Source organism: Panthera pardus, unplaced genomic scaffold (genome assembly GCF_024362965.1).
Source record: "Panthera pardus isolate Hobbes unplaced genomic scaffold, ASM2436296v1 HiC_scaffold_13, whole genome shotgun sequence".
NCBI lineage: Eukaryota > Metazoa > Chordata > Mammalia > Carnivora > Felidae > Panthera > Panthera pardus.
Window position 1 is genome coordinate 43,972,538 of NW_026526688.1, and position 17,214 is coordinate 43,989,751.

Here is a 17,214-nt window from a genome sequence, read left to right on the forward strand (position 1 = left end):
TTAGTCCCAAACCTTTCACCGGTTTGGGAGGTGGGCAGCTCCTCCTTGCAGCCAGCTGTCCCCTGTGCACTGCCCACAACCACCGCTCCCAGGAGTCACCAGGACTCACTCTGGCCCCAGCGCTGACACTCACCACATTCCCTTGCTTCACGCAGTAGCCGCTCTTAATGAAGTGGGGCCCAGAGGGAACATGGCTGCCTGTCGTGGGGATGTAACTCTGAGACCTTCGAAGGATGGCGTGGGACCCGGGTTCACTCCCTTCCTGCCCATCCCCACCGTTCTACAAGGAAACAGTGTCAGGATTAGTACCTCCCCTTGCTCCTCACACGGCAAACCCCATGCCTCACCCAGCTCTCTCGGGGAAGCCTCTCTTGCCTCTTTACCCATGATAGCAATCAAAGAAGAAATAACAAGAAAGTAAACATTCATTTTGCTCCCATCAGGCACTGTACTGGGTGCTGTCAGAGAACAAGGCTCGCGAAGTTGGGCAGACCCAGGAAAAGGTAAGGACAGAGAAGGCAAACCAGAAGAGGGGAGAAACACCCTATGGGAGGAGGGACAGTAGGCTTGTTTTGCCCCTGTGATTTACAAGTGCTAGTCTCCCATGTATGGTGCAGGACCATACCGGCCAAAATGCCTCAAGATATGGTGGCCCTGATTTCTGTACTGCTACTATTCACACCCACCCCTGTCCCGGGTTTTCTTGGCCACCCCATCTGCACTGGCTCCCCCACCCACAACTACCTTTCCTCAGTGCAGCCCACCTCTGTGCACATCACTGGCACACTATGGACACCCCCATACCCCTGCCCCCTCCTGCCCCCGCCAGAAGCCCCAGGTCCCAGCACCTGATTGATGGGCGTGTGTACCACCACCCCTCCGATGATCTCGGTCTTGTAGGCCACCTGCGGCTTCTTCTCTAGGGCTGGAGGAGCTGCTAGGCTTTTCAGAACCTCGGTAGTCAGGGGCAGGCTCCCAACTTTGGGCACCTGGCAAGAAAGACAGCTTAGGAAAAGTGGGGAGGCAAAAGAGGATTAGGGAAGAGGTAAGAAAAGCTAACGTACCAAATTGTAGTTAAGACATTCTTCTCTTCCTCAGCCCTTCCATCGACCCATTCCTGAATACGAGGAACTCTGCCAGCAGACCCCTATACGCACATGCACACGCACACACACAATTACCGAGCACCCACTGTGAGCCGGCCCTTCCCTGACTACAGACCAACCATAAGACAGCAAACAGACATACATGCCCCACCCTAATAGCACGGACATTCCAACAACAGAGACTGACCAAAAAATGCACGGCCAAACAATAAGAATAATTATAAATTGTGGGGAGTGCCATAAAAAAAAATAAACAGGAGCTGAGATACAGAGGTGCAGGGGAACTATTTGAAACGGAATGGTGAGCGGAGGTATCCAGAGGAAGAGAGATGCTGGAACAGTAACCCAGAGATGAACAGGAACCAGGAATGTAAGGAGGACAAAGCATGCTAGGCAGGGGAACAGGTAACATACATGTGGGATACGGAACAGAATTAGGGGACCATGAGCTTTGGAGCCCAAGGACCCGGGCTACCTACTCCTGACCTGTCACTGCCTGAGTGACCTTTAGCACTGAACCTCTCTTTAGGCCAAAACTGGCCCATGTAGAAAACAAAAAGGGTAATAATATTTATATCGTAGTCACTGTACTTATCAAATGACAGAGTATATATATTTTTTTAATTTTCAAAAATAAAAAATATAAAAGTACAGTTGACCTTTGAACAACACAGGGGGTTAAGAGCACTGGCTCCCACACAGTAAAAACTCCATGTATAACTTATAACTCTGAAAACTCAACTACTAATAGCCTACTGTTGACCGGAAGCCTTACTGATAACAGACATCATCAGTTAACACAGATTTTGTATGTTCGATGTATTATATACTGTATTCTTACAATAAAGCTAGACAAAATAAAATATTATTAAGAAAATCATAAGGAAAATACATTCACAGTTGTACTGCAAAAAAACCCTGCATATAAGTAGTTCAAACCTATGTTGTTCAGGGGTCAAGAATATTACAAAATATTTTAATTAACATTTCACAAATGGTACTCACATTTACAAACACAGCCCTTTGAACAGTTATCTTTTTTTCTCTCTTGGAAGAATTAGGGCACCACGGACAATCACATAATCACAGAATTTTTATGGCTCTTTTGACACCACAGGCCACAGGCTGCAAACTGGTGGCCTGAAGGCAGATTCTGGCCAAACTATGTGTTGTTGGTACTATGTAGTGTGTTTTTCAATCCACATTTCCAATGTGGAATATTTTACCTAAAAATCCAGACTTCCAGTTAAGCAGCATTTCTCTCTTAAGATGGAGAACACTCTTCAGTTTGCCACTGTCCCTATCATGCTCCCCAACACTGAGGCCACAAGCCAGGTGCTGTTTATCCTCATTTATGTTGTTGTTTTTCTTCCTCCTTGCTCATTTCACTCATTTATACTGGAAATTCCAATAACATCTTTCATTTTGTAAGAAAATAAGAGAGGCCCAGGCCAGTCAAGTCAATCGCCCAAAGCTGTGGTCAATAACTGAACAGAGACTAGATCCTAACTCCCTACCAGGGCGCAATTTCCACAGCATCACAAAGCCCGTCCTTCACAAGTCTCACACTCTATGCGGATCTAGACACGAGTAAAGCTAACATCTTCCATTTCTATGGCCTTGGGAATCAGAAGGACCTAAGAATCCAGACTTTTCAAGAGCTCATAGCTCAGGGCCCTTTGAGAACTCTGCCAAGGATGAGACCAAAGACTACTCCATTCCATGTCTATTCAAAGGGTTAAGACCACTGTGATTATGCTGGAGCTCCAGAAAGAAGATGACATCCCTGGCCTGTGCATTCCATTTACATAGGCAAAGGTGACCTCCACCCACCAGCTCTCCAGATGGAGCCAGAAATCTACCTTCTCTCCCTTCCAGCTGTCTGAACTGCAGTTCCCACCTCAGTGGGTCCCATTCAGGGCCACACAATGTGTCAAACTCTACTGCATGGTCTCTACCTCAAGCAATCTGCTGCATGGTCTCTACCTCAAGCAATGTCTATGAAGTAGGCATTATTTTCTCCATTTTATAGAAGAGATCAATGAAAGCTCATTCAAAGGAAGTAAATTTCCCCTAGGACTGCCTGACTCTCCATTGCTAAATGCCCCACTACCTACCTATGCCACCTTTTCTTCCCTGAGCTTTGCTATAATGTGATGGGACCCCTTTAGGGATGTTGATTATGGCTGGGATGTTTAGTGATATCATCATCATGGAACAACAGAAGCTCCCCTCAAGTGACCTAAATGAATTCTAGCAAAGAAAGGAGGGATGTAGCCTTTTAGACTTCCCAGTGGCCAGCAAAGGACTCATAGAAGCTTAGCTGTTGTACTGCCTCTCAGAATCTTGTCATCATAGGCTGCATCTGACCATCTACACGGAGCCTTTCCAAAGCCTCCAGCTTGTGGAGGACAAACCCACAATAACTGCCCCAGAGCTTGAAAACAAGGTCATTCTTTTGGTTGGTCCATATCCCCAGAGGCCTAATTAAAGGTGTGCCCTCCTCCATCTCCCTGTGGAGTATTCTCTGATGGGGGATATCCTTATGAATCTCATTTGCAATGTGAAATGAAAATTACAGGGACATGGGGCACCTGGCTCAGTTGCTGGAGCATATGACTCTTGATCCCGGGGTTACAAATTCAAGCCCCATGGTGGGTGTAGAGGTTACTTAACAACAAGAAAAGAAGGAAGGAAGGAAGGAAGGAAGGAAGGAAGGAAGGAAGGAAGGAAGGAAGGAAGGAGAGAAAGAAAGAAAGAAAGAAAGAAAGAAAGAAAGAAAAGAAAGAAGAAAAAGAGAAAGAAAGAAAGAAAGAAAGAAAGAAAGAAAGAAAGAAAGAAAGAAAGAAAGAAAAAGAAAATTACAGGGACTCATCTTACTTCCACCAGGCATGTCTAGACTGCAATGAGGAACAATCCAATGGGTGCAGGAGGCTGTGCTTTACTTTTACTGCTCAATTTTCAACAGTTTTGGGAAATGTAGTAAGTTGAATAATGTCCCCTTAAAACCATCCACCCACAAACTCAGAATATGACCTTATTTAGAAATAGGGTCTTTGCAAATATAGTTAAATTAAGATCAGATCATAACCAGTTAGGGTGGGCCCAAAGTCCAATGACTGATGCCCCTTTTAGAAGAAGAAAGGACACACAGACACACAGGCCATAGTGATGGAGGCAGAGATGGGAGTAATGCAGCTATAAGCCAGAGCATACCATTTTCTTCAGTGATAAGGACCCAGTGGCCTCAGCACAAAATGAACAGTGATCTGTGGGCAGATGAACTCGATCTATCCTGGTTCCATAAACTTGGGCAAGTCACTTTAATCTCTATGTATTTGTATCACCCCATTTATAATTGGGAATAATAACACTTAAGGTTTTTATATGAGGCTAAAATGAAGCCATGTATGTAAAAATGGTGTGTAATCTAACAAAGTTTACAACTGTTGCTCTTTTTAAATATTTTTAAATTTTTTAAAAATGTTTATTCATTTAATTTTTGAGAGAGAGAGCAGGAAAGAGTGTGTGTGTGTGAAAGGGGGAGGGACAGAGAGAGAGACACACAGATCTGAAGCAGGATCCAGGCTCCGAGTTGTCAGCACAGAGCCCAATGTGGGGCTCAAACCCATGAACCATGAGATCATGAGATCATGACCTGAGCTGAAGTCAGACGTTTAACCAACTGAGCCACCCAAGTGCCCCTTTAAATATTTCCATTAACTCTTTTAGGTCTTGGAAGTCATAGGGTTCTGGGTGTTTAATCTCAGCTCTACCATTTACCCACCTCTAGATTTTGGGCAAGACTCTGATTTCCATCTTTCTCATCTAAAAAAGGGTAATAAAACCATTTATAAGAGTGATGTGAGAGGGGTGAATAATATGGCACGTGTGAGAGTTTGGCTAGATACATTATCTGTTCCCTCATTCATCTCTGTATCTGCCAAAGTCCCTGATGCTGCACTGTGTATATAAGGTGCCCTAAAATAAGTAGGCATGCCATCAATGTGATGCCCAGCCCACATCTTCCTTCATCCCAGCCTCCCTTAGGAAGGACACAAGATACAGGACGATATGGAAGTAGAAAAAGAAGTAAACCCTTCCAGGGCACAAACTGAATAGGAAATAGAGTATCCATCCTCTTCCTTCTATCCCATGAGACCTTTGACAGGAGGAGTGAAAAGATATATGAATGGAGTAAAGTAAAGTAGGGGTGATCCTGGAGACTATGAGACCCAGCAGAAGGCTCTGACATTCCAGCAAGCCTCTGGACTCCCAGCCTCTGGGCACTGCCATGCTCCTTCCCACTCCTGTGGCTTATGACTTCTGTTCCACATGGCCAGAAAAAAGGTGGGGGAACCTCACTACTGACAGCAACTCTATGCTCAAGGCACAAAAGAAAGGCCCCACCTCCTATCAGGCTTTGTAGCCCAGTTTACGAGGCAGGACAGAGAAGGAAAGCCATGAGAGAATGCTGAAAGAGAATAAAGTATTAGACACTGAAAGAAGCTCCAAAAGTGTGTCAAACACAGAAGGGTGAAGACCGCATCATGAACGAAGGAAACCTGTACTAAGATCCGCACTCTAGAGTCATGTGCACAAGCATGTCGGTTAGCACACAAATGTGAGATATATGCACTCTCCCTCCCTCCCTTCCGTTCTCTTTTCACAGGTGAACCAAAGTTTATAAAAATAACAAGCTAATAAGCCAGACCACCTCAATGACTGAATTGTACTCTGCTTGAGACTGCCATCGCAAGTGCTGGATAGGTGTACAGATTTCTCCTATTAATTTACTCACAGAAACCCTGAGGTATTTGGGAGAATAATCTGCCCCAGTACATAGGGTTACTATTAGAAGTGACTAGAATGTAAACTAGTCTGACCATATGATAAGAAAATGAACCATCCAGGGGCACCTGGGTGGCTCAGTTTGTTGAGCATCTGACTCTTGATTTCGGCTGAGGTCATGACCCTAGAGCCATGACCATAGAGATGAGCCATCATCATAGAGATGAGGATTGAGCCCCTCATCAGGCTACGCAATGAGGATGGAGGCTGCTTAAGATTCTCTCTCTCCCTCAACCCCTATCCCCATCTGTGTGCTCTCAAAAAATTTTAAAAAAAGAAAAAAAAAGAAATCAATCTTCCAATTACAAAGTGGACAGAAGACATGAACAGACATTTCTCCAAAGACATCCAGATGGCCAACAGACACATAAAACGATGTTCATCATCACTTATCATCAGGGAAATGCAAATCAAAACTGCAATGAGATATCACCTCACACTGTCAGAACAGCGAAAATCAACAACACAAGAAACAAGAGGTGTTGGTGAGGATGTAGAGAAAAAGTAGCACTTGTACACTGTTGGTGGGAATGCAAACTGGTGCAGCCACTGTGGAAAACAATATGGAGGTTCCTCAGAAAGTTAAAAATAGAACTACCTTATGATCCAGCAATTGCACTGCTGGGTATTTACCCAAAGAATACAAGAACACTAAGTCACAGGGATACATGCGCCCCTATGTTTATAACAGCATTATCCACAATGCCAAGACATGGAAACAGCCCAAGGATCCATCAACTGATGAATGGATAAAGTGGTATACACACACACACACACACACACACACACACACACACACACACGAATATTACTTGGCCATAAAAAAGAATGAAATCTTGCCATTTGCAAGGACATGGATAGAGCTAGAGAGTATAAGGCTAAGCAAGATAAGTCAGAGAAAGACAAATGCCATATGATTTCACTCACATATGGAATTTAAGAAAACAAACAAGCAAAAGAAAAATAAAAGAGACAGAGAGAGACAAATCAAGAAACAGACTCTTAACTATAGAGAACAAACTGATGGTTACCAGAGGGGAGGAGGATGGGGGGATGGGTGAAATAGGTGATGGGAATTAAGGAGTGCACTTGTGATGAGCACCGGGTGACGTATGAAAGTGCTGAATCACTATATTGTACAACTGAAACTAACATAACACTGTATGTTAACTAACTGGAATTAAAATAATAACTTAAAACAAAAATAACTAAAACAAGAATATCAATCTTCTCAGCATACAAACCACAGTTTACATGCCACAAGCCTGCCTATTATTGATGAAATGTCTAGTGGTTTTTTGGCCCCCAAAACATTAAGTTTTCCCTCTCCTCTTTCCTACCCTTCTTTCTTTTTCTGTATTTCTAAGGAAGAAGAAAGGAGTGCACCAGTCAAAGAGAATGAGACTACTCACAGAGCAGTCAGTGAACTAGCTCAGTGATGCTTTTCAAATGGAAGGCTTCTTCAGGACAGGTTGGTGGATGGCCCGGACTGACCCCCAGGTCACCTCTTAAAGGAAGAAGAGTATCTCCCCCCTCCGTGCCAGTAAAAAGTTCTGACTTCCCTCTTCATATGCTTTCCTTTTACTCTGCTTCTCATAGTCAGCAATCCATCTTCCAATCCCACCACACTGAATCAGCACACCAGAATTACCCAAAACACGACAGAGCGGGAGCCCTCCCAGGAAGCGCAAAGGGGACGCTCCATAAACTTCCCCTTGAACTTGATTCAAACTCAAACTCTCAGTTCAACTTGTGGTTAGTCAGCCAAGGTGTAAGAAGAGGTAGGGGGAACTGGGTCTGAACCGGCTCCTGGGAAAGCCCCTGCCATCATCTGAGCTTTTCCCCACCCAAAATGGGCCACGTGCTGAGAAGGGGCACGGACTCCCTCCAGAAAGGAGAAGGAATCATACATACGGTGATTTTGCTGGCTTGGTTCAAGGCTTCAACCCAGTCCTTCAGATCTTTCTGGTCATTAGCTTGAAGGAAATACCTCTGAGAGAGGGCATTGATGACTGCAATCGTCATGGGGAAGAAAAGAGGAAAGACCCAGGTGAGAACACATGCAAGACAAAAAGACTCCACAAAACTAAGGTGCCGAAGTAGCAAGGTGGAGGATTCTACGAAGCAGATGAAGACATTTGTCATGACGCAAAGTCAGCTGCATGAATATCAGGGAAGCAGCAGGCTGTAAGTGCTGTCTCTTTAAAAGTGTGAATTAGTCCATCACCTGTCGTTAATGTTCTAATAACCCCCTTAATAATACACTGTTGTACAGCGATGAGGCTTCTAGTCCACCACCACCAAGATACACGCTTGAACTGCTTTTTAGAGGTGCTCACAGATTTACAGTCATGATGATACATATATAATTTTGGACCCAGTGCTCCTTGTTTTTACTGGCACAACTGGCCTGGGTTAGGAGCCTTGTCTGTGGTCGGAAAATGGAACAAAGCTTGCCTGAGATCAAATCTGTGACCCTGCCCTTATTTTCCACCTGTTCTTTCCTCTGAGCACTCCATGAGGTCAATAATTTACTTTTGGGTTCATTATTTATCTCTTTTAGATCTGCTGACCACAAAATCTGAGACAGTAATTTCTGAGCTTAGCAATGATATTTGAAAGAAACGGGACAATGAGAGCACCAAAGAAGCCTGAACCAGCCTGCAGTTGGGAGAGATGACAGCTCAAGTCACTATTTTATTCTTCTAGCATAAATAAGCCAGAACTATAAGAAGTAAGCATCATGCAGTACACATTGAATTCATTAGTTCATTCAGTCCCTCAACAAATATTATTGAACAGCCATTATATGCCAGGAACCGCTGTATGTGGTGAGGAGACAGCAGTGACAGAGCAAAGGGATATCCCTGCTTCATGGAGCTTGCAAAACCACCCTAGATAAAAACAGAAGCTACTTGTTAGTATCTGCTTATAGAACTTTGTACAGTACTGAGAACACAGTAGGAGCCAAATAAATACTGATGATTTAATTAATGACTAGAGGCAGCCACCGAGCAATGCCCTCTCTGCTTCCTGTGTCACTCCCAACTCTTCACTCATCTGGCAACACTGAGACACTCGACAGGATACTCTTTTCCATTGTTCCTCCAGCTCCCCCCTCAAGTCTCCACCTTTCCTGAGCACACCACTACAGAGTTGGAGATGAGGGTTCCCAGAAACTACCAGTAGATACCTGTACCCTGCCCTGTGGAGTCAGGAAAACGGAAACGTCACTGCTCCCTGCACCTCTGTCTTATGCTATTAACGGTGTTCACAGGGAGACCAAAGAAAGCAGTATCACTTGACACCTAGCAACATCGCGGTGACCGAAGTCACTCATATACACAGGGCATAAGTCACATGTGATCACAGGACCGTCTCCACACAAAAAGGAAGTTGCTGTAGGAGTGTTGGGAGAACCCATCCTCCAGTTCAGTACTTACCGAAGCAAAACGGAGTTTTTGGTTTCTGCTTTGGTGTAGCTACGCTCACCTAAATCAAATAAAAAACAAAAGAAACAAGAATATATTTCTAACATTGTTGTAAAAGAAAACAGTGTTTTCTTTTCAAATTTTTTTATTGTGAAACTTCTCACACAAAAAAGAAGAGTATATAAAACATACATAAACATTCTGAAGAATAATAATTAAATGGAAACCCTATACTCACGATCCAGATTAAGAAATAGGCCACTATCAATCCTCTTTCTTGGAAGCCTTTTGTGTGCCTCTCCCTGATAGAATCCCACCCCCACCCCTCAGAAATAAGCACTATCTTGATGTCTATATTAATCTTTATCTTTGTAAAAATGCTTTTAGAAACCACTGAGTCCTAACAAAATTCTCTTTGGACCACACAACCTGTACTTGCCCCATTCACACTACAAGATTCCACTCCTCTCGCAACCACCGACCCCCTCCCTAAACAGTTCTCCAAATTAAAGATGGTATTGCTACACACACATAGATTCCAATTAAAGCACACAGAAAGGTCACGCAGTGTGCATTTGGACATGCTGATCAGTGCCCTTTATATCTACCCTAACTGTTGAATCACAAAAAATAAGAGGGGCCCATGGAATCAGAACATACTTATGTATTTAAAAGAAGACAACAGAAGAAAGTAGAAATATGTTTATAGCTCCTGTTCTTTCATATTGTTTTAGCAATCCTACCCCTTTCATGTACACTCCTGACTACATGCAGAGGTAAACCCATGTCACTCTGGTTCAAACCCACTGAACCAATAAAGGAAAACAAATCATATTCCATCATATGCCCACAAACATTAGGTGACTACTCTTGTTGTAGGTTGAATAGGAACTGTACCTGGGATTTCTAAGGAGGCACCTTCCCCCCGCCCTCAAACCCTAGGTTAGGAACTATTTCCACATTGTCATCATGCCCCTGTGGACACATTCTCTCAGTCCCCTTTCCAAGCAATGGCCTTCTCCTACTTGTATGAGATCTGAAAAAAAAATACCTTGCCCTCCAACAAACAAAATGAATATAGCATACTCAACATTAATACATCAATCATTAAATGTCTATGTAACATTATATAAACCTCCTCGACATTATATAAACCTCTTTGACAAGTGTTTGCAAGATGTCACATTAAGTCAACTTCGTTCATGTTTCAGTGAAACAGTCAAAGAAATTTCATTACATTCGAAAATAATTAGTAGCTTTGATTTTCTTAGTTCGCAAGAACCCTCCTGGATGGGCAAGATGACTGCTAAAAAATTACAGCCAATCACAAATTAGAGTTACTCAGCCGAATCATTCCAAATATCAGATGACTGAAATCCTTTCGAATATTTTACAGCCAATTATATTTAATGAGGGAGATGGTTATATTCTGATAGGTTCACCATCATGTGAGGTGGAGGCCTTAGGCCTAACGAAAGTCTTTAAACAGTCCTGAAACACAAAGATTTAGGCAAAGACGAACACATATATCCTAAGTTCAGTCACAGACCACCCAAATTCAGGCATGTCTTCGCCATTCCCAGAAACCACTCAGCAGAGCTCCACGACATCATAGTTCTTTGCCCCTGTGCTGCCTGGTGTTCCTGGGTTTGAGATCCTGAATTCCATCTGAACCACAGTATGTGCCTTTATCCTGCTTGTGTCTGATGTTCTGATCTGTCAGTGTCTCATTTTCTTGCTCTATCCCTCGGCATCCATGTTCCCCCTGCAGGTCCTTACGCCCAAGGTCCATGCCCAAGGTGCATGCCCTACCCTCCACTCCTGTGTAGCTCTGACCATCACAGAACTAACTGCCTGGCCCTCAGAACCCACCCATCTCACGGCTTCTTTGTACTTGAAGCTTTCGGATGTCTTTGTAAAGCTGGGCACTTTGAGACCTTCTGGGGCTTATTTGGAGATACACCTCTTTCTCCCAGAAACTTTCTCCCAGTGACTTTTATCACTGACCAGAGAAAGCACCACTGGCAGAGACTTTTCACCAGGTTGGGTGACAGAGAGTCGACTCCGACCACAACTTATCAGCAGCCTATACTGAAAGACTACTACCAATATGCTTATTACAGCAACTGAAACCAAGAGATCATCTGGTTTTTCATTTGTTTTTATATGTTTATCCAGTTTTCAGTCAGGGGACGTGCGTGATTACATGCATGCACGTCTATAATTTGCCCCATGCCTAACCACGGAAGGAGTATCTGGCAAGGCTGCTAGTTCTTTGCTGAATCAGTTCTAGTTCTGCCCTGATAGGCTATTTAGCGAGGGTCACACCCTCAAAATTTCTGATCAGCTTCCCAATTAGCAAAGCCAGACTGCAATTACAAGTCCCCTTCTTACAATCACAGAATGGCAGAAGAGGAAAAGAAATCATGTCTCTAGCTGTGCTGTGTCCTTCAGGGAGAAGGGCCAAGGTACAGGCTTCATTTACTATGGAGAGTTAGCTCTGGCCTCCCCGACATCCTGGGGACTGTGGCAGCAGAATCCCTGCCCCCATGGGACTGTAAGTATAAGCCCTCTGCTCTCCACCCCACCTCATGTTGGTGATCAGACCAGCCTGTGCAGCCTCTTTCAGATGTAGTGAAGGAACAGAGGATCCTGAAAAAGTATGGTGGAAAGCTTAACTGTAGTGGGTGTGGCCAAGTGCTACCATCTGCCTGCCCTGAGGTGGCCACAGTTAAGTAGCTGCATGGCGGTGATTGACTGGTGGGTCCTGAATTATGCAAGCAATGAAAGGAGGTCAGGATGTGAGGCGGGGTATGGGCGCGGGTCACCCACAGAGTGACGCAGATAAGGCCACTCTACAGCGCAACTGCCTCTCAGGAACTCGCTCTTATCAGATCAAATACAGACCACAGGAGCAGCAAACTCATCGGTGGCAGGGCACTGTTTAGCCGGCCCCATCCTGTCTGCCCCTGGCCGGAAGTAGAGCTGGGGCCCCTCTGGCAGAAGCAGCAACAGCAGAACACGGTCTTGAAGCTCTGGGGTAGCTCTGCCCCGTGTCCAGGGTGACCCTGCCCCTTCAGGTGACATCAAGAGCAGAGGAAGAAGCAGTCAACTACACAGAATGGTTGGAGGGGTTCTAGGTAGGGGCCTCCGGACCAGCTTCAGGGGGTCAATGAGCCCTGAAATCACAGGCAAAACTGGGGTGTGTACACACAGACATACTTTACCTGGAAAAGGAGTTCACACTCTTCATGCAACCCTTAGAAGGATCCGTGACCACGACTCCCACCCCCCAACAACAAGAAGAACCAGTGTTCTAGGAAGGTCTTCCTTATAGCTAGCTGAGGGCAAGGCCCTGACAAAGCGGGACACAAGCTGGGAGTGGGATGCTGGTGCTGGCTATATACAAGAGAAGAGCCATCCAGCAAAGTGGGAAGGTGATGGCACCAAGGCCACCTTCAGACATTTTCTAGTTTGCCCAAAACCTGGTTCTACTGCCATTGGTGCCCTGGACATCAGGTCAAGAACATTCATCTCTGTTGGCCTTTCTGAAGGAACTCCTCTTCCCAACACTAGCCCTCAAGAAAGAACTATGGAAGAGCACGCAGCATCCCCCCCCCCCAACCCCCGCACAGAGACCACACACACACCACAAGCCAGGTCAACACTGTGGTTAAATGCTTTACTCTAGGGGTGGGGGGGCAGGGGTGCTACCTAGGGGTTAACAAGAAATAACCTAGAAGGCTAAATTTGATGCCAGCACCACAGCTCAATGTTTTTCTGGGAAAACCCCTGCTTTCTGGCACTGGGTCAGGCAGGAGTTAAAGGCTCCTCTCAGCTCCATGTAACCTGACCCTGTGGCAGCTGTGGGTTTCTGCATAACACCCACCCAGGCCTGCATCTCCCAAGAAGGGCTAAAAGGCATGCCCATCCTTTCTAAATGAGGGAGCCTCCAAAACTGAGAACTCTAAAAGCCCTCATCTGAGCTGCATTTATAAATCATGATTCAGCAGGAGATTGTATTCACTTTTCCCTAATCAAAAAAGAAAAAAAAAAAAAAATCTCCAAAACCCTTTCAAACAGGAGAGGGTTTGGAATTTCACTAATAATGAGGTTCTCTGCTCCCCCTCTGATTCTGTTCCTCCAAGCCTCCTGGAGAAAGACCTAATGAGATCACAACACGACCCGACAGGCAAGGGGAAGGCCCAAACCTCTGGCCGGCCTAGCCCCGGAGGCGGCCACATCTCGCACCACAAGGCAAGCACAAATTGCCCACAGCTGTGCTAGCAAAGCTTTGCTTAAAGCCCTGCTCCCTTCCCGCCGTGCCCACCCCCCCCCCCCACCAGGTCATTATCTCCTCTCTCTAATCCGCTCAAACCCTGCCCTGCATCTTCTGCCTTTGTGCCCAGCTGTGTCTGCCAGACCCTGCCCGCAGCCCCTGCAGCCGCCTCCACCTCCAAACCCCTGCCCCCCCTCCCCCCCGCCAGCTGGGATGGCAGGCTCAACACAAGGGCTCCCAAAGCTCATTATGAAAAGGAGCCAGTGGTCACTCAGATCTGGGTCCCCCTACAGTGTATCAACCCCTGAGGGTGGGAGAATGTGGACAAGGAAGCAGAGATTCCCCAAGAGGCCTGAAGTGAGGGGTGCGTGGGGAAAGCAGGACTTCCGGAACCTTTGTGCTGGCTGGGCGCCACCTGGCTCTTCTCATTGGACAAAGAGTTCCTCTTTCTGGCGAGGCACTAAATCCCCCGGCCTTTTTTATCTCTGCTGCATCACAGGTCAGCATTGGTGCCTGCTCCAGGGAGGGGCCGCTAAAAGAAGCTAAATTCAGCAGCTATGTGTGGGCATCATCAACCAGCCCTCTGCCTCCCCCCCCCCCCCACCGCCGCCCCCTCTCTGCCCCGTCTCTGCTCTGAAGGGGGGCTGATCTCCTACCATCCACACTAACCGGATGGGGGATGGCCCGTCAGCCCACCTGCCAGACCCTCCAGCAGTCATCTGACTGCTGAATGGTTCCCTGGCACAACTGAGTGTCTTCCCGGGGCTCTCTTAGCCTTCCCTCCAGGAATCCTGTCCAGGTGATTGATAATCCAGCATAGCCCGAACTCTTTCTGAGCCACTCCTTTAGAACAAGACCCCTGGGGAGAATCTTTTAGAGTCACTAGGAGGTTTCGTCATTGTTTTTGCGCTCCTTTTTGCCCCAGTTTCGAAAAAAAGTCATGCCCCACTCCTATCCCCACTACCAATACCTCGTTGGCAGGAGCTGGGAGCATCACTGATGTGTCCCAGAAGGAAGAGGCTTCAGGCTCAGCTCCAAGAACCTGTGAGCCACACTCCACCCAGCCCTGGTCAGCAGCAAAGTTCCAAAGGCAAACGTGAGGACAGGGGAGCACTTCACTGCCCACGGAATACCCCCAAATGCTAACGCCAGAAGAACTGGACATTTCTTGTTTAGATACTAAACCTATTTAGAGAACATGAATTCCCAGAGCTCCAGGAGAACATTACCTTCGAGATGTAGGTCAGCTGCAAAGATCCAACAGCTCCTGCCCCAATTGCCAGGTTCTGAAAGACAGATGTTTTTCATTTTGAGAAGGATGATGCTACGTGAGGCAGTGGAAACAGCGCTAAAAGACAGAAGACCAAGACTCTAGTCGTGGCTTTGCAACCCTGAGCAAGCCACTTACCCACATTCTTGAGCTCACTTTCCTCTCTAAAACAGTGATAATTCTTGCCATGTATATGTATACACTAATGTTATCCTTGGCCTTACTTACCACAGAGGGCTGTGTTCTAGGACAGTGGTGAAAAGTGGGAGCTCCACCATTTGACAGTGAATATGTTCCTGAACCACTAAGCCTCCACTTTCTTTTCTGTAAAAATAGAGATGATAATAGTACCTACCTCATAAGGCAGCCATACGGATGACCTAATACATTTAAGGGCACTTGGAGTTGTCCCTGGTACATAAATGACTCTCAACAAGTGTTAGCCATTATATTTTTTCTTTCCTGACTGCTCTGATCTCCGTGGTGGCTTGGTCCTGTTTCATGCCACTCTAAGTTCTTTTTGTAATAAACACAGTGCAGATTCATACAATACAGAAATTAGAAAATACAGCTGTTCGGTTTATTTTACAGGAGCATTACGAGTACCAACTGGAATGATGTCTGTAGACCATAAAACACTAAGTAAATGTTCTATTAAAACAGCAAGAAACTCACAAGCACCTTGTCGGGCAATATTCTATCTTGGCACAATCTCTTTGGCTTTCTAATTTCTCCACTGTTAGAAATGAAATAATGATGACACAGGGATGGTAGCATATCAAAGAAATGACCGAGGTTAGAAATCACAGCTATGGAGTTTCTAATTTATAACGTGGAAAATTCACTCCCCCATGGACCTGAGACCCTGTCCACAGCTCCTGGTGACCTCTTAAACTGTTGCAATAGCCTCAAAGAATAACCCTGAAGTCCCCTTTACCTGGGGTTATCTCAAAGCAATAAACAGAGATGAATCTTGGATAATGAGAATTTAGTGAATTTCCTAAAGGGTTAGCAGTGAAATGACCGGTCATTCCAGAAGACTGCCCTTAAGAAGTATCTTACATGGCAGGGAAGAGTCCTTCTAGGCCCAATTAACTAAATTAACACACATCACTTGAAGCAAATGCAAGATATGAAATTTTCTATTCAGGAAAAAAGGGATGGGGATAATACCACAGTGAAAGGATTCTCAGAGCCCTTAAATTTTAGAGTAAGAAATTCAGAAAGGATATTCCCCCTCTCCCTTTTACAAATGAGGCTATAAATCTAAAATGCTGCCTTGTGAGTCTCCAGATTAGCATTTCAAATATGGATGATCTGATTTACACATTTTTTTCAAATACACAGTGACAGCATTTTGTTTACTTTTAAGGAAACCTCTATTGTATAAAGAGAGATAGGTCCTGTGCCCCTAAATCAGAGTCCAAAAAGGAGCCACAGGACTCCAAAAGGCCAGTGAGCATCTGACACTGCCCCAAGGAGACCGTGAGTCACTCTGGATGGACACATGGAGCCACGGGCCTCTGCTGGACACAGAGCACCTGGCCCACTCCCAGCCCCCATTTGGCATTGGAGGAAAGTGAGGGGATTTGTGAGTGAGGGGATTTGTTCCACTTCACATAAATGCTCAGATCTCCTGACTTCAACCCAATGCCCTAGAAGCAAGCAGCACGATAAAATTTTAAAAGCTCGAGTGGTTGGAATTCTGGCTGTGACATTATCGCCCTATGACTGCAGGCAAGTTTCTGTACCTATAAAATGGAGACGACAAACCCTGTTTCATAGGCTCATTGTGAGAACAGCATGAAAATGCAGAGGGAGAGCCCAGCACACGGCAGCTCCTTTCCCCGACCCACAAGGCTAATTACAAGATACACATGCCAAGTCTCAGAGCTGGTCTTGCACAACTCCCTCTCCTCACCCCAAACCACAGCCCGAAGGCCTCCAGAGGTATCTGGAATTATGAGAGATGAAGTGAGATCTGGGGAACCATTCGGACACTAACCCACACATAATGACAGATATGAGCCGATCAGATTTCAACTACTTCATCCCCCCCACCCTCTCCATTGCTCCCCCCTCCGCCCCCTGCCTCCTTCAGCTCTCCCGCTGCAGAAATACACAGCAGCCGTTCTCCAGGCCCAGCTACCTGAGGGCAGGGGCGTCTTCACCACCTTCACCCACAGCCTACCCCTCAGTCTGCTTCTAGGCTCACATGCACCTCCACCATGAGAAGCCAGGAAAATATGATGAGTGTCTGTAAATGCAGTTTCCCCC

General features: G+C 45.7%; 1 protein-coding gene across 3 annotated transcripts in view; it reads right to left on the reverse strand.

Moving 5' to 3' along the window:
• PLEKHA2 (pleckstrin homology domain containing A2) overlaps positions 1 to 17,214 on the reverse strand; it is a 72,184-nt gene that overhangs the window by 16,560 nt on the left and 38,410 nt on the right. For all 3 annotated transcript variants that reach the window (XM_053901060.1, XM_053901059.1, XM_019440737.2), the window contains 5 exons: positions 14,897 to 14,953; positions 9,401 to 9,449; positions 7,872 to 7,969; positions 849 to 989; positions 134 to 280 (listed from right to left, as the gene is read on the reverse strand). In XM_053901060.1, the coding sequence (XP_053757035.1) occupies positions 134 to 280; positions 849 to 989; positions 7,872 to 7,969; positions 9,401 to 9,449; positions 14,897 to 14,953 (492 nt within the window). The remainder of the gene's footprint in view (positions 1 to 133; positions 281 to 848; positions 990 to 7,871; positions 7,970 to 9,400; positions 9,450 to 14,896; positions 14,954 to 17,214) is intronic.